Source organism: Nycticebus coucang, chromosome 12 (assembly GCF_027406575.1).
Source record: "Nycticebus coucang isolate mNycCou1 chromosome 12, mNycCou1.pri, whole genome shotgun sequence".
Lineage (NCBI taxonomy): Eukaryota > Metazoa > Chordata > Mammalia > Primates > Lorisidae > Nycticebus > Nycticebus coucang.
In genome coordinates this window covers 95043676-95064891 of record NC_069791.1, presented here as the reverse complement: position 1 = coordinate 95064891, position 21216 = coordinate 95043676, and the positions used below count along the sequence as shown (strand labels likewise).

The 21216-nt window shown below is 44.3% G+C and overlaps 1 protein-coding gene across 1 annotated transcript in view; it reads left to right on the top strand.

Annotated features, from left to right (window-relative positions):
* Positions 1-21216, top strand: part of LOC128560924 (nodal modulator 1) — a 63504-nt gene that overhangs the window by 20043 nt on the left and 22245 nt on the right. The window contains exons 10-18 of the mRNA XM_053554560.1: positions 3227-3332; positions 3522-3672; positions 8469-8643; positions 10317-10458; positions 12412-12543; positions 13609-13745; positions 15693-15780; positions 18471-18534; positions 19122-19217. Of these exons, the coding sequence (XP_053410535.1) occupies positions 3227-3332; positions 3522-3672; positions 8469-8643; positions 10317-10458; positions 12412-12543; positions 13609-13745; positions 15693-15780; positions 18471-18534; positions 19122-19217 (1091 nt within the window). The remainder of the gene's footprint in view (positions 1-3226; positions 3333-3521; positions 3673-8468; positions 8644-10316; positions 10459-12411; positions 12544-13608; positions 13746-15692; positions 15781-18470; positions 18535-19121; positions 19218-21216) is intronic.

The following is a 21216-nucleotide window of genomic DNA, read 5'->3' as shown; positions in this document are numbered from 1 at the left end:
TAAAAAAGTCTTTTATCCAGAAGGGCTGTTGGATTCTAATTTAGCCTGGGATCCACTAGTCCAGTGGTTCTCAAACTTCCTAATGCCACGACCCTTTAATACAGTTCCTGTGGGTCGCAACCCACAGGTTGAGAACTGCTGCACTGGGCTAAACTAGTGGACTGCCTCACTTCTCTTCCACATAATATCTGTATCATGAAGAAGCTGATTCCTAGTTATATCTATTTCATTTCAATGAGATGCAATATTTATTGAGTGCCATTGACATACATTTCAGATACCACTCCAGGGCTGAGGATATAGCAGTGACCCAAAGAAGCAAATATTCCTGTTCCCGTGGAACACACCTTGTAATGACAGAAAGGGATAATACATGTGTGGATAAGTGAGTTGGGATGTATATTAGAAATTCATGAGTGTTCTTTAGAAAACTAAAGCAAGAAAGAAGATCACACAGTTTCGGGGTTGGGCTTGGGGTTGCAGTCTTAATAAGGTGTTCTTGGGAAATCCTCACTGTGAAGGTGACATTTAGGCAACAACCTGAAGGGGAAGAGTAAGTGGACAGTATTTACCTCTGTGGGAAGAGTGTTTAATACAGCAGGGCTGGCATGTGCAAAGGTCCTGAGGCAGGAGTGCCTGCAAGGTTGGGGCGCCCCAAGGAGGCCATGGCTGGAGTGGAGAAAATGAAGGAAGGAAGAGGAAGAGAGTGGGTGAGAGAGGAGATTGTGCAGGGCCTTGGGGGTCACTTTGCCCATAATTCTGGGTGAGAATTGGTGCTACTGAGGGTTCTCAGTGGAGGAGAGTTGTGATCTCTCTGGTGGCTGCATTGAGAAAAGTTTGCAGAGGACCAGGGTGGAAGTCGGGGACCAGGTAGGAGGCTGTGGCAGTAAGCAGGTAGAAGCTGATGGAGCTTGGACCGTGGTGACAGGAATGGGCAATGTGGTATGTGGCCTGTTAAACTCCCCAGACCCTCAAATGGATGGTGATGCAGTTTACATCCTGTTTATGTTTTCTTTAATTACAGAGGTAGGAAATGGTTACTGTAGAAAATTGGCCAGATAGGGTAAATCCCAAAAGAAAAGAACAGTCTTTCTCAGATGGACCACCTGGTGTTAGAGTTATTGAAAAAATTATATTTTAATCGTTTTCTTTTAATGTTGCATTTGGAATTACTCTGTTAAAATAGCTTAAACCGGTAGGAGATAGCTGTGAGGTCACAAGCACAGTGGGCTGCTGACTCTGCGTCGTAGGATTCAGGAAAGCCTTGACTATTCTGTGCACTGGAGGGGGGGAGAAGAGCGAGAATATGAAGTCTTTCTTTGCTTCAAAGGTTTACAGAGAAGGATGTTACCAGATCTCCACCAAATATAAATTTTTAAAGAGATAAATGTATTTTAGGGAGTAAGGGCCTGTAAGTTCTATGAAGTTAGGAGGTATTAGTAACTTTTCCTCTACTGTTTTCTTAATGTATGAATTAGTGCCTGGTGTGTAATAGGTGACTAATAAAAATATTTGTTGATAGCCGGGCGTTGTGGCGGGCACCTGTAGTCCCAGCTACTCGGGAGGCTGAGGCAGGAGAATCGCTTAAGCCCAGGAGTTGGAGGTTGCTGTGAGCTGTGTGAGGCCACGGCCCTCTACCGAGGGCCATAAAGTGAGACTCTGTCTCTACAAAAAAAATAAACAAAAAAAAAAAAAAAAAAAAATATTTGTTGAGTGCATATGTGAATTAAGAAGTGTAAATAGGTTGGATGAACCCTATCTGTTTGGAAGGCTCAGGAAGGGCTACCTGAATAAAAAGGGAGCCGTGTGATTTTTTTTAAAGTTCTGTCTTAAATGCTGTTGCATGTATTCATTCATTCATTTGGTAGTCATTTATTGTTTTTTATTTTTTATTTTTTTGTAGAGACAGAGTTTCACTTTATTGCCCTCAGTAGAGTTTCGTGGCGTCACACAGCTCATAGCAACCTCCAACTCCTGGGCTTAGGCGATTCTCCTGCCTCAGCCTCCCGAGTAGCTAGGACTACAGGCACCCGCCACAACGCCCGGCTATTTTTTTTGTTGCAATTTGGCCGGGGCTGGGTTTGAACCTGCCACCCTCGGCATATGGGGTTGGCTCCCTGCTCACTGAGCCACAGGCGCTGCCCCTGGCAGTCATTTATTAAGTGCCTGCAACATACTCGGTAACTAAGATCTCAGTCTGCATGAAGCTTCCATTCTAGTGGGAGACAGACAACTTTAAAAAATCAAACAAGCCAGCACTTTCGGAAGCTGAGGCAGGAGGATGGCTTAAGGCCAGGAATCTGAGACTAGCCTGAATAACATAGCGAGACCTTGTATGTATAAAAAATAAAGAAAATTAGCTAGGTCTGGTGGTGTGGGCCTTAGTTGCAGCTACTTGGGAGGCTGAGTCAGGAGAATCACTTGAGCCCAGGAATTTGAGGTTGCTGTGAGCTATGATGATGCCACTGCACTCTAGCCTAGGCAACAGAGTGAGACTATGTCTAAAATAAATACAACATAGCGAAACTCTGTCTAAAATAATGAATAAATGAATGGAGGAAGGAATTCAAACATTTCAGATATTGGTAAGTTTGATAAAGATGTGGTGAACTTGAGATCCAGGTAGCTGGAACTCAGCAACTACAGAGAAAACCCAGGTGTGCTCACAAGCAAGTAGGCCACAGCAGACAGATCACAGGCTTGTGTGGTGGGTATAGCGACAGGGCTTGCAAGTGGTGTCCAGGTAGTGTTTGTAAGGACCTGAGTTCAGGCCGTGGGGGAGAGACGGAGGATGGGCACATGAAACCTTGCAGGGGTGGAATCCACAGGGCTGATCTATGCTGGAGGTGCAGGGAGTGGGATCCAAGGGGCTGCTGGACTTTGCACTTAGGAGACTGGAGGAAGGTGTGATTCATCAAGATGGGGATGTCTGGAGTGTAGGGAGGCCAGAAGTGGGGGAGGCTGGGGAGGCTTTCACAAGACTGAGTTTGGTGACCTTTAACTTGATCTTTTTTATTCCACCGTTTGACAGACTGCAGCATGCTGGGAATACAACAGAGAAGATAGACTCAGGGAAAGTGAGAGGGAGCCCAGCTGTGGCCCATGGGACTGGGAGACTGGGAGGCAGGTGGACATAAGCGAGACACATAAGCAACATAAGTGTGCACAGCTGGAGTCTTTGTCGCCTCAACACACAGACACCTTCTTTCTGTTCTTCATTTTCTAGCCTGTATTCCACGTCATGGGGTTCTCTGTCACTGGAAGGGTTTTGAATGGACCTGAAGGAGAAGGAGTCCCAGAGGCAGTGGTCACTCTGAATAACCAAATCAAAGGTGGGCAGACACATTTGCCCCGGGAACTATTGACCAGTGCTCTTTCTGGATCATAGAGAAATGGAAAGAAACCAAATCTTAATGACTATATGAAAACATGCTGTTTTTTATCTCCAATATTCTTGTGTATGTGTAAGGATATGCAATTGTTTGGGGCTGATTTTCTGTTTGCATGTTTTTGTTTTATAGTCAGAACAAAAGCTGATGGCTCATTCCGCCTGGAGAACATAACAACCGGGACATACACCATCCATGCCCAGAAAGAGCACCTCTACTTTGAGACGGTCACAATCAAAATTGCACCTAACACACCTCAGCTGGCTGACATTATCGCAACAGGGTAAGTTGATTCTGTGTGGATTTGGAAGCACCAGGGTGTATGTTTACAGACAGTGAAGAACAAAATTACTAGCAACCTAAGTGTGTGTTTCTGCTGAGAATCCACATCCAGTCTTGGGTGCCTGTCGAGGAATTCAGGCTGCTTTCTCTAGAAAGATTGGTGCTAAATCTTACAAACTGAAGGTACTTACAAGTTGGATACTTAAAGAAAATTCTCTTGCTTCAAAGTTAACAATGGTTTGTTAAATTGTAGAAAGGCCTTTGATATCTGACTTTATTATATCCATCAGACCTTTTTTTGCTTAATCTTTGGGGACTCTGGAAGATGGTTTAGTTGGTTGTGAAAGTTTGTTGGAAGGTGCTTCCGTTCATTGACCTCGTTCTCCCTGCTTTGTGGTTACTAGTTACTGATGATGAGTCTAGGAAGATGCATCCTGTGGTTGAATTTGTGTAGATGGTGTAGCACAGAGAACTCAGGCCTTGGCATCAGATCTCGGATCGTTTTCTCATCTGTGTGTAGCCTACAAAATGGAGATGCTGCTGCCATCTTGCTTTTAGACGGCAACAGGGGCTTACAAAATGATTATTGTGGAAAGAGTGCAGAGTGTCTGGGAGACAGGCACTGTGAGCAGAGACAGGTGGTCTCAAAGTAGCGTGGTGTGGACAGGAGCATGAAGCCTGGTGCTGCCAGAGCAGAGCATGCTGGGCAGGTGAAGCAAAGCTGGAAGGGGCAGATCTCAGAGCACTGCCTCGTACTCCATCACACATAGGGGCTTTCTCCTCCAGGGGGCAAGGGGCCAGGAACAGTTTTGAGCATTGAAGAAGGAACGTGGTTTGAGCTTTGTTTTCAGAAGGCCCAGAGGAGGGTGGCATTTGAAAGGGAAAGGGGTAGGATATAGGATGTTTAGAAACAGAGTCAATGAAGGCTTGCCTTATAATGAAGCAAGGACAGATTGGCAAGATATTTAGGGGTGCCCAGCTTGTGAGGTGGGATGGCTGCTCAGAGAAAGGAGCCAAGTGAGGTGATGAGGGTTCAGTTTTGGCTGTATGGGTCCATAGGGCCACTAGGTGGAGCTCTCCAGCAGGTGCTTGCATAGATTGTAACTGAGGATTTGGCTGCTGGTGGCAGCCAGAATCCTGAATATGTATAAACAAGTAGAATTAGAAGATGGGAGGCCCAAAATGGAATACCAGTGTTTACAGGGTAGGCCATGGAAGGCCCAGGGTGGCTCACCTCATAGGAACTCAAAATAAGTTTTAGGTACAAGGTGTGCTAGACAAGGAGGTCCAGGGAGCTGAGCCCTGGTCCCTTTGGAGGCCAGGTGACCCTGTTCTATAGCCAGGTGTGGGTCAGGGTCAGGGGGTTTGGTGATGAGTGGTAGATAAGAACACAAACCACCCTTAGGAACTAATTCTTGGGTGTGAACCCTTCCTGTCTCCCTCCCATAAACTTTTTAGCAACTGCTTTGGGTGAGGCACTGTGAGAAGGGCTAGGTATATAATAATTAGTCAAACTAACATCCCAAAGATGTGGCTTTCACTCTGCTGAGGGAACAGAGTTAAGACAAGTACATTTGTGATTATAGATTATGGTAGGTGTTGTGCAGGGAAGAGACCAGGGCAGTATGAGAAGACCTAACTTAGACTGGGAGCCCTGGAAGGTGCTTCGGGTTGCCGTGACCTGGGGGAAGACTGGGAGTTGCTCAGTAAAGACCATCCTGCGTGGTGGGGAGCAGCAGCTCAGAGGTCTGGAGAAGACAGGAAGGCTCAGAAAGGCAGCCTGGAGTTGGCTGGTGGGATCAGAGAGCCCTGGGGCCTCCACCTTACTATGGTCATGGACTTTGATCCCTAAATGCAGTGGAAGTTTCTTAAAAGAGTTGTCAGTAAGAGAGTGGTATAGATCATGGCATTTTAAAAGGTTTTTTTTCTTCTTTCTGGCCACTGTGTGGAGTATGGATTGGAGGGAAGCAGAGCATGGATGGAGGGATGACATAGGAGGCAGCTGCAGTGTCCAGAGCAGATGTGGTGGTGGCTGGGACCAGGGTGCTGCAGAGAGTGGGGAGGGCGTAGTCAGAGGGTAGGTCCTGCAGAGAGAGCACCAACAGGCCCATTCTGTGGGAGTCCCAGGGTTCTTATTTGAGCCTCTTGATGGAGAGAGGAGGTGCTGTTCACAGAGATGGAGGAAACGTATTTACGTTCTTCTTTAAAGTAGAATATTTGGATGAAGGAGAGAAAAGTAACATTTGTTGAGCATCTTTGGAAAACCTCGTCATTTTTCATTTGGGCCAACAAAGCACTTTTATCTCTTTAACACACTCATGTTTCTTACGTTTTCTTTAAAAAAAATTTTTACCCCATTTGTTTAAAAAACACACTCAGTGAGTTCTGTCTAAATGACTATAAGAATAGAATTATCTAGGGGAGGGTATTTGGCAGGATCTCACCTAATGTGCACAATGCAAGGGTACATTTCAAAATAACTAAGAGTATTATAAATGTCTTACCACAAAAGTAAGTGAGGTGATGGTTATGTTAATTAGTTTGATTTAAGCATTCCACATTGTATATCAAATCATCATATTGTGCCCCATAAATATATAAAGTTATGATTTAGTAAAAATTAAAAAAGAAAAATATAATCATCAAAGAAATACCCTTGTGACTAAAGAAAGGCAGAGGAGGAGGATAATAGTAATATTAAAGGTAAATGCATTACCAAAAAACAGAATTATCTCCATATACACCAAGATTACCAGTTTCTATCCATATATACACAAAACTGTACTGAAGTAATCTGTTGACACAAACCCATTTTTAAGAGCTTCAGTATACCTAAAGCCTTCTTCTACCAGCCCTGTAGTTATTTTTCCAAACTAAACCAATATATATTTAAGGTTTGAGTTAACTGGGCTTTTGTTGAGGATGTGAGCTGAAACACGTTTTATAGTTAAAATATTTACGACTTAAAGAGGCTAAGAGCTTCACCTGGGGACAGATAAGGTGACATATTCCCTGACAGATCCACAAATGAAGAGAATATGAAAGGTCCTTAGAAATAATTCCATTAATAATTGCTTCCTATCCTGTATTCTGAAAGTACATGGTAGGGGACTGTGAGAACCAAAATGAATACCTTTTAGTTTAGATCAGAGGTTGACACACTTTTTCTGTAGAGAGCCGGAGAATAAACATTTCAAGCTTTGTGGGCCAACCGATCTGTAGGATGAAAGCCACCATAGACAATAGATAAATGAATGGAGGCTGTGTTCTAATAAAATTTTGGACACTGAAATTTGCATTTCATATGAATTTTTATTTTTATTTTATTTTATTTTACTTTTTGAGACAGAGTCTCTCTTGGTCATCCTTGGTAGAGTGCTGTGGCATCATAGTTCACAGCCACCTGAAACTCTTAGGTTTTAGTGATCCTCTTGCCTCAGCAAGAGGATTTAGTGATCCTCTTGCCTCAGCCTCCCAAGCAGTTGGGACTACAGGCGCCTGCCCCAACACCCAGCTGTTTTTTAGAGATGGGGGTCTTACTCTGGCTCAGGCTGGTCTCGAACCTGAGCGCTCAGGCAGTCCACCTGCCTCGGCCTCACAAGTGCTGGGATTGGTGGTGTGAGCCACTGTGCCCAGCCCTCATATGATTTTTATGTCACAAAATGTACCTTTAAAAATGTTTTATCTTTTAACCACTTGAGAGTGTGAAAACCATTCTTAGCTTTCGGTCCATACAAAATGGGTGGGGCCTAATGTGGCTGGCCTGTGGTCTGTGGTTTGTTGACTGCTACATAGATAGCAAGCTTCTATGGCTTTGTAGTCAGTTTACTCTAAAGAAATGGCTGGGTTTCAAACACATACACAATCTTCTACCGTTTTATTTTCTTTCTACTGTTTTTTTATTTGAGCAGAGTGGTTGTTCCAAAATTTAGTGTGTCTTGTAATTGTCAGAATCCAACTTTCTCTCTACTGATTTTTATCTAAAAGGATTCTTTAAGATGAGGATATATGACCTTTAGTCAGTTGAAGAAACACTTGTGGCTTCCAGCTGTGATGAATTATTACACTTTAACACAACTTCTGACTAGAATATGAAGGCCTGCACTCCAAGGCTGCTGGTCTTTGTAGATGTGCCTTTCATGTGTTTCATCCTTTCTTTGTAGATGTGCCTTTCATGTGTTTCATCCCTTTCTCACGGGATGCTTTGCAGCCTCTTGCTGCTTATTTAGAATCTCAAATCGGAGTCATTACCTTAATAGCGCTTTTCAGTTGCATTTGTGGCTCCTAGCTCCCAAGGGGTTCCATTTTAGCTTTACATTTTTTAACTTAATTACCTTTTCTATTCCAATCTCTTACTTTGCTTTTATCCATGCATTATATATAATCACAAGCGAGGAAGAGGGAAGACATCTTTGATAACCTGCCTTGTTTTATGGCCTGGTTAATGACAGTTTCTTAGGCTTGCTTTTAAGGGCTAGCCCACATTTCCAGTCTGAAGCCGCTCCATCAGCAATGATCCAATTACCTGAAATATTTTTATTATCTGCAGATTTTCTGAAAATTGCTTCTGCAGTGGGGGATTTTCAGATGTCACCTAGAACACACACATAGCCCCACCATGGGCCTCTGCAGAAAGAGGTCTTCCCTTCTGGGGTTTTTCTTTAAAACAGACTCATTTGGACTCCATTGTACTGCTTCATTAAGATTAAACCAGTCTTAGGAAAGGGCTGGAAGAAGGCTCCATGGTTTGGGGTTGATGAGAGCCTTTCCTGTTATAACTGAGTTGTCTTTTTGCAGGTTCAGTGTCTGCGGTCAGATATCAATCATTCGCTTCCCTGACACCGTCAAGCAGATGAGTAAATACAAAGTTGTCCTGTCATCTCAAGACAAGGACAAGTCTTTGGTCACTGTGGAGATGGATGCTCATGGATCATTTTGTTTTAAAGCAAAACCGGGGACCTACAAAGTTCAGGTATGAACAGTTTTTTAAAGTTTAAAATATTTGAGAAAAAGCAGTGATTTCTTTTTTAGGAGGGTTATTAGCCAAAGTGGGGTTTGAGAAGGAAGATTTCAATTTCTAAATTTTTAAGTGCACGTCGCAGTTAGTAGAGCGAGACCGACATCCAGTTTGGAAATGATGCTGTCTGTCTCTCTTTTCCGGTCATGGCGTTTATTATGGGTTAGTATCAGGCTTCTGGTCATGCCTCTGCCTCTCGGGATTTTGCTGGTAGAACATCCATGAGTCTAAGAGGAGTTCAAAATGAATTCACATTTTAATGGCAGCTCAACAATTGCCATGGTGTGTGGCTTCAGGACCCCAGACCAAAGTGGAGTTTCCTATTTCCTGTCTCACCCTGCCTTGAAGGCAGCTGACAGGCACCATGTGATTTATCCATCTGGGCAGACAGAAAAGTGGGGGCGACCTTGGCCTGTGATCTCACCACAGGGGGAAGGACCTGAGCATCTCTGGGCCAATGGAGCAGGAGATGAGACAGAACAGAGGTCCGTCCATGTGCCTTCAACCCAGAGGCCCTGCCTTTGGTGAAAGAGTGTCTTTTTGGGTCATAGATGCTCCCAATCAGTGGCAGCTGGATTTTGTTTTTCTTTTGTTTATTTATTTACTTTTTTGAGTCAGGATCTTATTCTTTCCTCCGGAGTAGAGTGCAGTGGTGTCATCATTGCTCATTGCAACCTCAAACTCCTGGGCTCAAGTACTTCTCCTGCCTCAATCCCCTAAGTAGCTGGGACCATAGGCGTGTGCCACCATGCCCAGCTGATTAAAAAAATTTTTTTTTGTAGAGACAGGATCTCACTATATTGCACAGGCTGGTCTCAGACTCCTGGCCTCAGGTGATCTTCCTGCCTCAGGATTATAGGTGTAAGCTACCATGTCCAGTTTTCCTTCCAGTGGAAGAATATGTAACACAAAGGAATAGGGCTGAGAAGCTACCCTGCCCTCTGAGACATGCTTTCCTCCAGGACAGAGTGGGATCTCGCCCTCTGGGAAAACAGGATAGGAGGTAGCATTCTGTCTGCTTCCACCAAACAGTGTGGTGTGTGGGTGGACAGCTACTTTCATGAGACAGTAGCAGCTTCTTGCAAAGATGGCCACGTTGCGAAGCCTTTAGAAGCCCTCTAGGAAGCCCTTTTCCAAGGAAGGGCAATATAAATGGTACTAGGAAATAAAATAGGTGACCTCTTCTCCCATCCCTCTTTTTAGCCTGGGAAAGAAAAAGAAGAAAAAAATGACTTAATTTCACCAAGGAGTTATCCACATAGTGTCAGCAGGTTCATAGCTTATGTTATGAGTGACATAAGGGCAGGAAAAGAGACTGGGGTTTAGTACAGTTCCAGCCAGTGTTCAGGAGGTGTATGCCAGCTTTGTGTGCCCCTGTGGCTACACTTCTGTGCACACCCATGGGACTCATATTTTAAGGCTAATTATTTATTTCTTAATAGAAATGTGGTTGCTTCCTACAAGTTATTCATGCATTTGTTGTGATTATAAAATAAGGCCTGGGAATGAACATTTGTCCTTCAAAATCTATGTAGCTTTGGACTCAAGATGAATGTTTTAGTGCCCTATGGGTCCAGGGAGGGGCAGCCCTGTGCAGCATCTCACCTGCCTTGCACATGTTTCTGCAGGTGATGGTTCCGGAGGCAGAGACCAGAGCAGGGCTGACACTGAAACCCCAGATGTTTCCTCTTACTGTGACTGACAGGCCTGTGATGGATGTGGCCTTTGTACAGTTTTTGGCATCAGTTTCTGGGAAAGTCTCTTGTTTGGGTAAGATGTCACTTGAAAGCAAGAACAGATAGTTTCAAAGAAGTAGGCAGTTAGGGGTGGGATTTGGGTACACCTTTCTTCATGGGGTAGCATTAACGATGACTGCAGACCCTCTTCCTGGGACTGGTTTTTGAAAGTCTATATGGTACATTCATTTTTTTATGAATGAAGGTCATAAGAGTCACCAGAAACATTTTCTTGGAGTTCTTCTACGTTGGCCCCTGAAGGAGCACCTGGAATTTTTTCCCTCCTCTTAACTTGTGAAAGGAATATGGAATCAGGCTTAGGAGTCATTCTAGCTCTGTGTCTTACCAGCTGTTATATGCATTTTATACTTTATACATTTTTCTTGCCCAGCCTCAGTTTTTTGTCTGGTAAAATGGGAACACTCCCCATCTTGAGCTAAGAGCATTTTAGACTCTGGAATCCAACTTTACTGCTTGGCCCCTACCTGTGTGATCTGGGACAAGTTACCCAACTTCTCTGTGCTTTTAAGTCCCTTGTTTGTAATATGAAGTCTGACAATTAAGTTTGCATACTCATCCTAGAAAAAGCGCTACATACCTCATTGCTGAATATCACCGCAGTCACCTCTGAAGTGCTCCCCTTGGGAAGCTGTGCACTGATGCCAGCACCTTGTCCCCCCACTTCAAAGCAATTCTGGAACTGTTTGTTTGGAATGGCCCTCAGAGCTGTTGTATTACCCTTGATGTCCTGAATATCATCAAAATATCTCCTTTCAATATTTCCTTTATCTTTAGGTAAAGAAACCAGTCACTGAGGGCCAGATCACATGAGTAGGGAAGGTGTTCCAATTTTCCAATACAGTTATTTGTTGACTGGCTAAAAACTCCCTCACAGACAGTGACTTGTGAGCTGGTGCATTGTTGGCATTACACCTTTCTCATGCCAAGATTATAAGTTAACATTTTCTTAAGTGTTTCTCTATCAATGTTTACTTGGTCTGCTGTGCTTCTCACAGTCAGCTGATTTTCACTCACAGTTCAAGGAATTTTTTGCCATGTTTTTTTTCAGTTACTGACTGCTCTGGCCTCTCTTCTTCAGTGACACTTTCCCTCCCCTCAGAAAAATGGTTAATCCACTTGTACGCTGCTATTTTCTTTACGGCATTATCCCCATAAACTTGGACTAACATGTCCCTGATTTCACTTCCACTCTTGCCAAGTTTAACAAGAAGTGTAACATTTGTTCGTTGTTCTAATTCAAGACCTGCATTCTTGTAAGGGCACACAAAAACATACAGCAGTAATGAACACCACTCAGCAAGATGCCACCGCATGTTAACATGAATACAGCGGTGAGACGCTGACAGACCAAGGTCATGAAACATTACCTAGCTGTTTGTATGGTGCTGCCAACTTAAGTTCATGTTGGCAAGTTTGCATCCTTGATTGTCACACCTTTTATGCAGATAGGAACAATTCCTACCCCATGGAATTGCGAGGATCAAATGAGTTAGTAAATCTTTAGCCTTTAGAACAGTACCTGGAACACAGGAGGAGCCATATAAATCTTTGCTATTATTAGTCATATTATTATTGTGATAAAGACCCTGGTTCTCTGCCTGGTATAAAATGGGTATTCAGTAACTGTTCTATCACCTTTTCTCTCTTTCTGTCTGGCTCCTGTTGTTTCTTCATGAATGTTACTTCTTCTGTTTCATCTCCCACTTTCCCTTTTCTCTAGTGCAGCCAGGAGTGTTCTGTAAATGATGGGGTTGCTCTCACTCTCAGGCCCTTCATTGTTTACTACCAATGACCCAACACTCCTTGGCATCGAGGGGCTACACATTTGCTTTAAAGAAGCCCTCCTGGCACTGCCTGCCAGGAGCTCAGAGGCAGTAGCAGGCAGCTGACTGAGGCTGAGGATTCCCATGTGCACCTGTGGTTTGTGAGGGCAGTCACATGGGGCTCTCCCCTCTTTCCTCTGCAGACACCTGTGGTGACCTGCTGGTGACTCTGCAGTCCCTGAGCCGCCAGGGTGAGAAGCGGAGCCTCCAGCTTTCTGGCAAGGCCAACTCCATGACTTTCACGTTTGACAGTGTGCTCCCTGGAAAATACAAAAGTAAGAACTACATGCAGCATTTTATGGTCCTCACACAGTTGCTGTCGTTGTAAACTTTCTAAAACCCAGTCTCCAGTGGTGTCACGAGCGAATGCCTTTCTCCAACTCTGTGTGTGCTATGACCTTGACTGTGCATTGTTTAGAGTTGGGCAATGATGAAAAGTCCAGGCTTTGTGAACTCACTGTCACTTGTTAGGGTGACCCACAGGCAGCTTCTGTTTTGGGAAGGCTCTCTGATTCTGGGCCCTTTCACTTCTGAGTGCTAGAAAAATTGTGATATAATTCTGCTGATGTGTTCTACCACTTAGCACCAGTGTAACCATGGCAAGTTACTTGCTATTTTGAGATTCAGTTTTCTCATCTATAAAATATGTGTAATAGGTTCTTTCTGCAGGATGTAAAGTAAATGAAATAAGGTTTGTGAAGGCCCTTGCACAATGCCTGGTGAGTAGCTGGCAAATACGAGTTCCTTTTCCCCGGTCCAGTCTCAAGCCATATCCTGTTTGTATTTCTGCTTTTTCAAAAATGAAGTTGGAGCTGCTGGCAGTGAATATCTTAAAATAGACTGCTTTTTCTCGAGAATTATATTTTCTGTTACGTCAGGGGTTGGCAAACTACAGCCCAAGGGCTGACTGCCTGTTTTTGTAAATAAAGTTTCCTTAGAACACAGCCGTGACCATTTGTTTGTGTGTCACCTGTGGCTGTGTGCGTGCTACCGTGGCAGAATCACATAGTCAAATAGTCAAAACCCACAAAGCATGCGGCCTGGGAGAACTTTGCTGCTCTCCTGAAGACCTTAATGGCAGCCTGATCTTTCAGGCCCAGGCCGATTTCTTGGTGATGTAATGGCCATTGGTTCCAAGTTTTCTTTAGCAGTCATTTGTTCCAGGCATTACTAGATATAAATGTAACACACACACACTTATGTGTATATATGTTTATATCTGTATATCTGCATATACACACTTTTTTAAATTAGTGAATTTATTAGAATTTTTTCTAGTGGTGTGCAGGGAGGTGGTATGCTTGTGCCCACGTGTCCCTTTGTGGTGTTTGCTTTTGCAGTAAGCATCGTGCATGAGGACTGGTGCTGGAAGAACAAGAGTCTGGAGGTGGAGGTTCTGGAAGATGACGTGTCAGCGGTTGAATTTCGGCAGACGGGCTACATGCTGAGATGCTCGCTTTCTCACGCCATCACTCTGGTATGCGTGGCTTGGGAAGAGCCTCTCGTTTGAAAGCACACTTGCTTTGTAGAGATCAAGAAAGTCTAGCATGTCAGGAATACCTCACCGTAGTCAAGCCAGATTTCCTTTTCTGCCCTTTGACTTGCCCATCTGTTAGGGAAGGCGTAATCGCATTTAAAATTCCTTAGTGGAAAGACACTTGCACTGAGGTTTCTTTGTCTTGGCCCTTCATTTAATTTGACTGGTGTTTTGGGGAGGCCATTGGTATAGTGCAAAGCATGGTTTTATAGCTTTGGATACTTTTGTTCACTGCTTCTCAGTCTTAGGTATTTTCTAAAATTGGGATCATAATACCCACTCAGGGATGTAGGGAGGCTTCTGTGAACCTCTTAGGTACTCAGCATTTCCTGGTATCTGGGCACAGTGGCTTACACCTGTGATCCAAGCACTTTGGGGAGCTGAGGCCAGGAGTTTGAGACCAGCCTGGGTAACAATAGTAAGTACTAATCTATACAAAAAATTAAAAAAAAAAACTGTTTCTTGGCATACACTGCTGTTATTTATTTATTTATTTATTTATTTATTTTTTTTTTTTTGTAGAGACAGAGTCTCACTGTACCGCCCTCTGGTAGAGTGCCGTGGCGTCACACGGCTCACAGCAACCTCTAACTCTTGGGCTTACGTGATTCTCTTGCCTCAGCCTCCCGAGCAGCTGAGACTACAGGCGCCCGCCACAACGCCCGGCTATTTTTTTGTTGCAGTTTGGCCGGGGCTGGGTTTGAACCCGCCACCCTCGGCATATGGGGCCGGCGCCCTACTCACTGAGCCACAGGCGCCGCCCTGCTGTTATTTATTAAGAAGTGCTGCTGAGTGAGTTTCTCCAGTATTTTTATTCCAGTACAGAGGACAGAGCTATTAAACAGGACGTTAGTTTCTTGTTGTTGGCTGTAGTCTCTGTGGCCTGAAAGGAAGTGTATCATGTGGGTTTCAGGAACACATATGTAAGGCCATTTGTGAATTCTCTATAATGTTTTCATGTCAGGATTGGCAAATGTTCTCAGTACAGAACTGAGGCAAATGGCAGTGAAATACTGCTTATGTTCATCACTGGAGGAATTGAAGCTGGTATTTCAAATGCCAGTTTAGTGCCCTAACTGCTTAACTACAAATGCACAATAAACTATATTGTTATAGCAGGTAGGTTAATTAATGTCTAGTTGAGAATAAATGGTAAACATTTCGGAAACCCATTTCCTTCTGGCAGTAGATTTCGGTTTCCCTTAGAGTAAGATCCCTATTTCTTGGTGGATTCCTTGAAGGCCCTTGCCTGACTCACCTCACCTTACACCACACTTCCCCCTTGTTCATGCTGCTTCAGCCACACTGTCCTCTCCAGTTCCACGTCAAGCTCATTCCCTCCTCTGGGCCTTTGTATGTGCTCTTCCCAGTGTCTAGAATGCTGTGCCTTCTTCAGAAATGCACTTTTTTTTTTTTTCTCATCATTCAGGAAGCAGCCCCACCCGTTACCTACTCAGGAGAGCGTTGCCCCAAGACCAGTGAGCTAAAGAACCCTCTGCAGGGGTCATACTTTATCTTGCTTCCCTGTTCATTTCCTTCATAGCTCCATTACTCACGAGCTGAAATTGCTAATCTGTTGGTTGCCTCGTGGTTTCTGTCTTCCCATATTAGAATGTAAGCCCCCTGAGAACAGGAGCCGTGTCAGTGCCTCCCAGGGCCCCGCCTGTGTCTGTCACATAGCAGGTGCTCAATAAATATTAGTTGACTGAATGAAAAAGCATGCGTTTGTTGGAAGTTTTGAAAGGTTTTTAATTTTCTTGTGGCATCCAGCTGCTCAAATGATTAATGGGCAAAACAGATGACTAGCTCGGAAACAGAAATATTATTCATCATCTTGGTGTCTCCCATTTTTCCCAGTAAGTCATTATATTGGCTTTGGTCCCTTAGGAGTTTTATCAGGATGGCAATGGACCTGAGAATGTGGGGATTTATAACCTCTCCAAAGGAGTCAACCGGTTCTGTCTGTCCAAGCCTGGTAAGTTTGGAAGGATTGATGTTCCATGAATTAGAAAAGTGGAAAGGCCCCACAGGGTGGTTTTACAGGCATTTCCCCTGCCTTGTATCTGTTTGCATCAAGCTATCAATTTTAGTTGTGTTCAGCATACTCTTGTTTTTCTGTCTTTTTCCTCTGGAGAGAGTGGTGTTGGAAAGCGTTCCTGGTCTTTTGGGTTTGAGTTGGGTAGAAACCACTGGGCACTTTTGCCTTTAAAAATACTATACTAGTGACTTCTCTTTATAGTGATTTTTTAAAAAGTGAATTGTTTCCACTTTGCTTAAAATCTTTAAGTGGCTTCTCTCTCTGTCTCTTTTTAACAACTTCATTGAGATAATTTGTGTAACCATTAAAACTCAACCCCATTCAGATGTGTGATAAAATGACTTTCAGCATATTTACCAAGTTGCACAAATGTTACCATGGTCTAGTTTTGCAGCCTTTTCCTTGGGCCCTAAGACCCTTGGTGCCTGTTGGCAGTTATTCCCGGTTCCCGGCCTTTGGCAGCCATTGATCTACATGCTGTCTCTAAGATTTGCCCTTTCTGGAGATTTCATATAAATGATGTCACACAATACTGGCATTTTATCTGGCTCCTTTTATTTAATGTGTTGTTTTGGAGGTTGTGTTGTAGCCCATATCAGTAGCTTCTTCCTTTATGTTGCTGGGTAGTAGTCCATCGTGTGGATAAATGGCATCTGTGTACACATTTACCAGGTGGTGGATATTTGGGTTGTTTCCAGTTTCGGTTATTCTGAATGATGTTGCTATGAACATTCTCATACAAATCTTTATGTCCACATAGCATCATTTCCTTGTTTAGATACATACCTAGGAATGGAATTGCTGGGTCATATGGCACATTTATGTTTACTTGGTTAAGACACTGCTTAATTGTTTTCCAAAGAGGCTGTACCGTTTGATATTCCCACCAGCAATGCACTAGAGTTCCTGTGTCTCCACATCCTTGTCAACATTTGTTGTTGTTTGTCTTTTGATTATAGCCATCCTGGTAGATGTGACGAGGCATCTCATGGTGGTTTCATTTTGCATTTTCCTAATGAATAATTCAGCAGTTCTTCTTGGTTCCCAAGATAAAATTCAAACTCCCGATCCTGACTTTGAGTGCTTGGGCAACCTAGCCCTGTCTGGCACTCTCTACCCTGGCCACTCTGTCCTGTGTTCAATTAGGATGCCTTTGTCAGAATGTAACCAAATCTATCCAACAGTGCCATCAACAAGTTGGGGTTCATTTGGCTCAGTAAAGACCTTTGCCAGTGTGTGCCTGCTAGCATGGCATGTTTTTGTGATTCTTTTGGCCTTTCCATTGTATTCTTTGCCTTCTATTTTCTAGATGGCCATAGTTACCTCAGAAAACTTGCTATGTTTCAGGTGGGAAGATAAGGAGGGTGTGGGGCAAACATTTTCCCAGGCTCCCTCTAGGAAGCTGCCTTTTCATATTACTGTCCAGAGCCCTGTCACATGGTCCCTTCTAGCCACAAGAGAGGCTCGGACACTTGGATATGTTGCCCAAGGCTGGGTACAGGCCACCCTCAATGTCCCCAGAGTCTGTTCACCAGGCAGGAAGGACAGCCGTTGAGGAGACAGTCAGCTTGTGATGCAGGTGCAACCCTCTGCCCAAGTGTCCTCACTCTCCTTGCTCTTTACCACCTTGCTCGGGCCTTTCTTACCCATCACTTCTCGGTCTGTATTACTTCCCTGGGGGAGGACGGCCCCCAGGGTCTCTTGGTCCCCCGGCACACTCTTGTTCTCAGCCCTTAGTCCTGTTCCCCTCTTGCATGTGCCGTAGTTGGCAGCACCGGCATATGCTGGTGGCTGTTGGATGCCCTCCACCCCCGGGCCCAGTGGTGAGGTCTCTCTCCGCACTGTGCCCTAGCACCTGGCACTGCACTGGGCCTGGACGAGGTGCTCTGTCCCTATTTGTTGAATGAAAGAACAAACCAAGTGAACGGAGAAGCCACATCAGTTTCTTTCAGTGAGAACTACTCTGGGGATAGAAGGGTTGTTTGAACTGAGTTCAGGTTTTTGAAGGACATATGGGCAAAATATTGATTAATTATCATTTAGGGGAATAAATTACTAAACTTTACTTCTTCCTGAAATTGACTGTATTCCTCTAGCAATTGGTGAAATGCGCCCCTAATGTGAGTGTTATCCTACATAGGCTTATGGCGTAAAACTGTTTTTTGCAATTGTTTCATAATTCTTTGGGGCTTCTCTTATTCCCTGCCTCCGTGAAATCGCGTTTATAGGCAGGGGCCAGGCTGCGGTTGTCTTTGGATCGTTAGCAGAATTGTTTAAGTAGAAAATCAGTCTCAGTGTCATTTGCAGGGGAAATGTACTTGCTGTCCCTTCTTGTGCTTGTGTCTGTTAGCTTAGTCTATGCCAGTGTGACTATCACGAGTTGTTAAATGATGGAAAATGAGGACCTTGTGCCTATGAGTGGGCTGTTAAGTGGATTGAGCCATTGGTAGGAAGCTGTCTAGGCAGCGGCAAAGATGCCTGCCTGGTATTTCTGATCTCATTTTTGCAGATTTGTAATATGTTTGAGTTTTCAAATGAAAGGAGCTGCCTTTGGATTTCAAATATTGGAATTACTTAGCATAATAGGTGCCATTCTCTGAAAATTACTTTTGATTTCCTATCTCTAGGTGTGTACAAAGTGACCCCTCGCTCCTGCCACCGGTTTGAGCAAGCATTCTACACCTATGACACGTAAGCTGGATGGTGAATGTTTGGTGGTGTTTGTGTACATTCTGTGGAGAACAGCCAGTGTGCCTGTCTTCAATTATTTAGAGAACAAAAGGAATTTTTCCATTTTTTTCTGGGAGAGGCAAGGTGAAGCGTTAAAACAATTCTAGATGAGGATTTTCAGACACTTGGATAAGTTACTGAGGAACTGGAGATAGGCTTTCTTTCCCAAGAAGACTTTAAACCCAGGACATAAGGCTGTGTTTTTGAAGTAGCTTAAATATAATCTTTGTCAAATCTCCCAGCACTCACTGATAGGAATCTCTCAAGCTCAAGTCTGCCATTTTTATAGTTTTACAAATGTTTGTGGGTTTCTTTGGGAATTGAAAGTGTAAAATTTTGGAGTGCAGAATTAGTTTTTAATTTTAAAATGAAATTAAATTTTTCAAATACTTGTGTGCATCTCTAGTGTTACTTGATTCTGGACAAAGCAATTTCATGTTGTATATTTCAGGGTTGGGAAGGTTGCCCACAAAGGGTGTTGTGGGTGATGCTTTGAGAATGACTCAGTAGTATTGCTAGTGTTTTCTTTCCACTTCTTTGATTTATAGGTCTTCACCCAGTATCTTGACGTTGACAGCCATTCGCCACCATGTCCTTGGAACTATCACCACTGACAAAATGATGGATGTCACTGTGACTATCAAGTAAGACGCGTGCTCCTCGGTGGGCTGAGGTGGGGGATGAATGAGGCCGAGGGAGTCTCTAAGAGATTCTCTGAAAGTTATTTTTGATTTCTTATCTCTAGGTGTATATACAAATGGCCTTCCTTCTCTTATGTGACATAGCTGTAAATTCACAACAGCCTTGATCCTTTTATTTTATGATTCAAGAAATAATCCGCGAGTGAGGAAGAGCCTGTGACAGCTTGTTTCAGTGTCTTTAATTTCTGTTTGAACTCTTTATATTTCTTGTCTTTGCTAAGGAAAAAAAAAAATCTCTGGGGTTTGTTCATTTTATTTCAAGAGTTTTAGCAAATTCAAAAACATTCCCTGTTTTTCTTGAGCCCTTTTCTTGAAGGCTTAGGAAATAGAAATATCACGTGATAAAGGAAGGGCCGCGAGAGAAAAAGTGTTTTGAAAGGCAGTCAGTCCCTCCCTGAGGATCACATTCATGTGAAGGTCATCTCGGAGAGGAAGTTTTGGAATGTGCTGAAGTACACCTGACACCCTAATTTTCTTGCTTGGAAGAATTTTGGCAACGCGGTCATCTTTGTCAAGTAATATGGAAATCTGAGTCACTTTGTCCCTGTTTACTATGGTCAAAGTTGCCTTTTCAGCTGTGTTTCTGTCCTGTGCTCCTCCTGTTCATCCATCGTCGGTACAGAAAAGATGAGAATCTGCAGTGTTGAGGCTCTGGGCTTATTAGCTCGCAGCCTCAGCCTTCCTGGAGTTGCTAGTCTCATGGGTGAGGTGGACAGTGGTCAGAATCACATGCAGAGCTGTAAAATGACAACTGTACCATTGAGCTTGACCTTGGGGGCTAAGGGAGGCTGTTAGGGGTCAAGCCATGGTAAGGGTCTGGGTCTTTGTTCCCTGGACACCACTGACATGTTTTAAGTACAGAGATGACTTTTTGTGTCAGAAAGGTCTTCCTGGCTGCTGAGTGCAGAACAGATAGAAGATGGTCTGGGTGGGGGTCAGTTGAGGCAAGGGGAGGAGGCTTGCAGCGTCCATGGGAGAGGTGATGGGGCCTCAGCCATCTGTGGATGGCTGTGGACAGGGATGCAGCGTGTAGGTCGGAGAGCCCCTGGTGGACTGGGTTGACAAGACAGGGCACTAGACTGACTGCTGGGTTGGGAGGGAGGAGTATCGGGACAGCCCATCTGGTTTCTGGTTGAAGAGACTGGGCTGCTGGAGAGCCAGGTTATTAGATGGGGAGGATCTGCTGAGGGTATGTTGGGGCCTGGTGTGGTGCCTGGTGGTGGCACAGCGTCATTTACTGTCATTGACTGTTTTCTTGCTTGGAAAGTAACAATTATAGATATGCCTAGAAATCCACGTTCTTACTGATAGTGACTCCGTATTACCTTATTTTTATCTTAAGTTCATTTGTGTAACTTCAGAAGGGTTTTTGTGTTTCCTGCTAGTGCCAAGGGTGGTGTGAAATGCACCGTCCGTCCCGCTGGATGCAGCCAGCTGGATCCCCACTGTGGTCGTGTCTCACCAGGTCCCAGAGCGGACCACTGTGGGTCGCCCTCCGCACACCCGCTGTGTAGTCTCCTGATTGAGGAATGGCAGCTCTGTCTTACTTGTACTTCCTGGATCCTTCCTCTTGTACCCCGTATCCAACCAATCCCTCAACAAGCCCTTGGTTTTATAATCAAAATACACCCACAGTGTAGTCTTTGAACACTTTGCCATCAGACTCTGGTCTGACCCATTGTCTCCTACCTGGGTCGTCACACTAGCTCCCACATGCCCCCGTTTCAGCTACTGTGTCAGGGTGTTCTCTGTGTGGCCGTCGGGTGATTCTTTTGTGGTGAGGATCATACCATTCCTTGACTTTAAACTCCAGGGGCTTCCTTTCACTCGGGATCCAATCCACAGTCTGACCAAGCCTCCAAAGCTCCGTCTGCCCCTGCGGCCCTGGACCTGTCCGCCTGATCCTGGCCCCTCTGGGCTCTTCTACCCCGGGCCGCGTTGC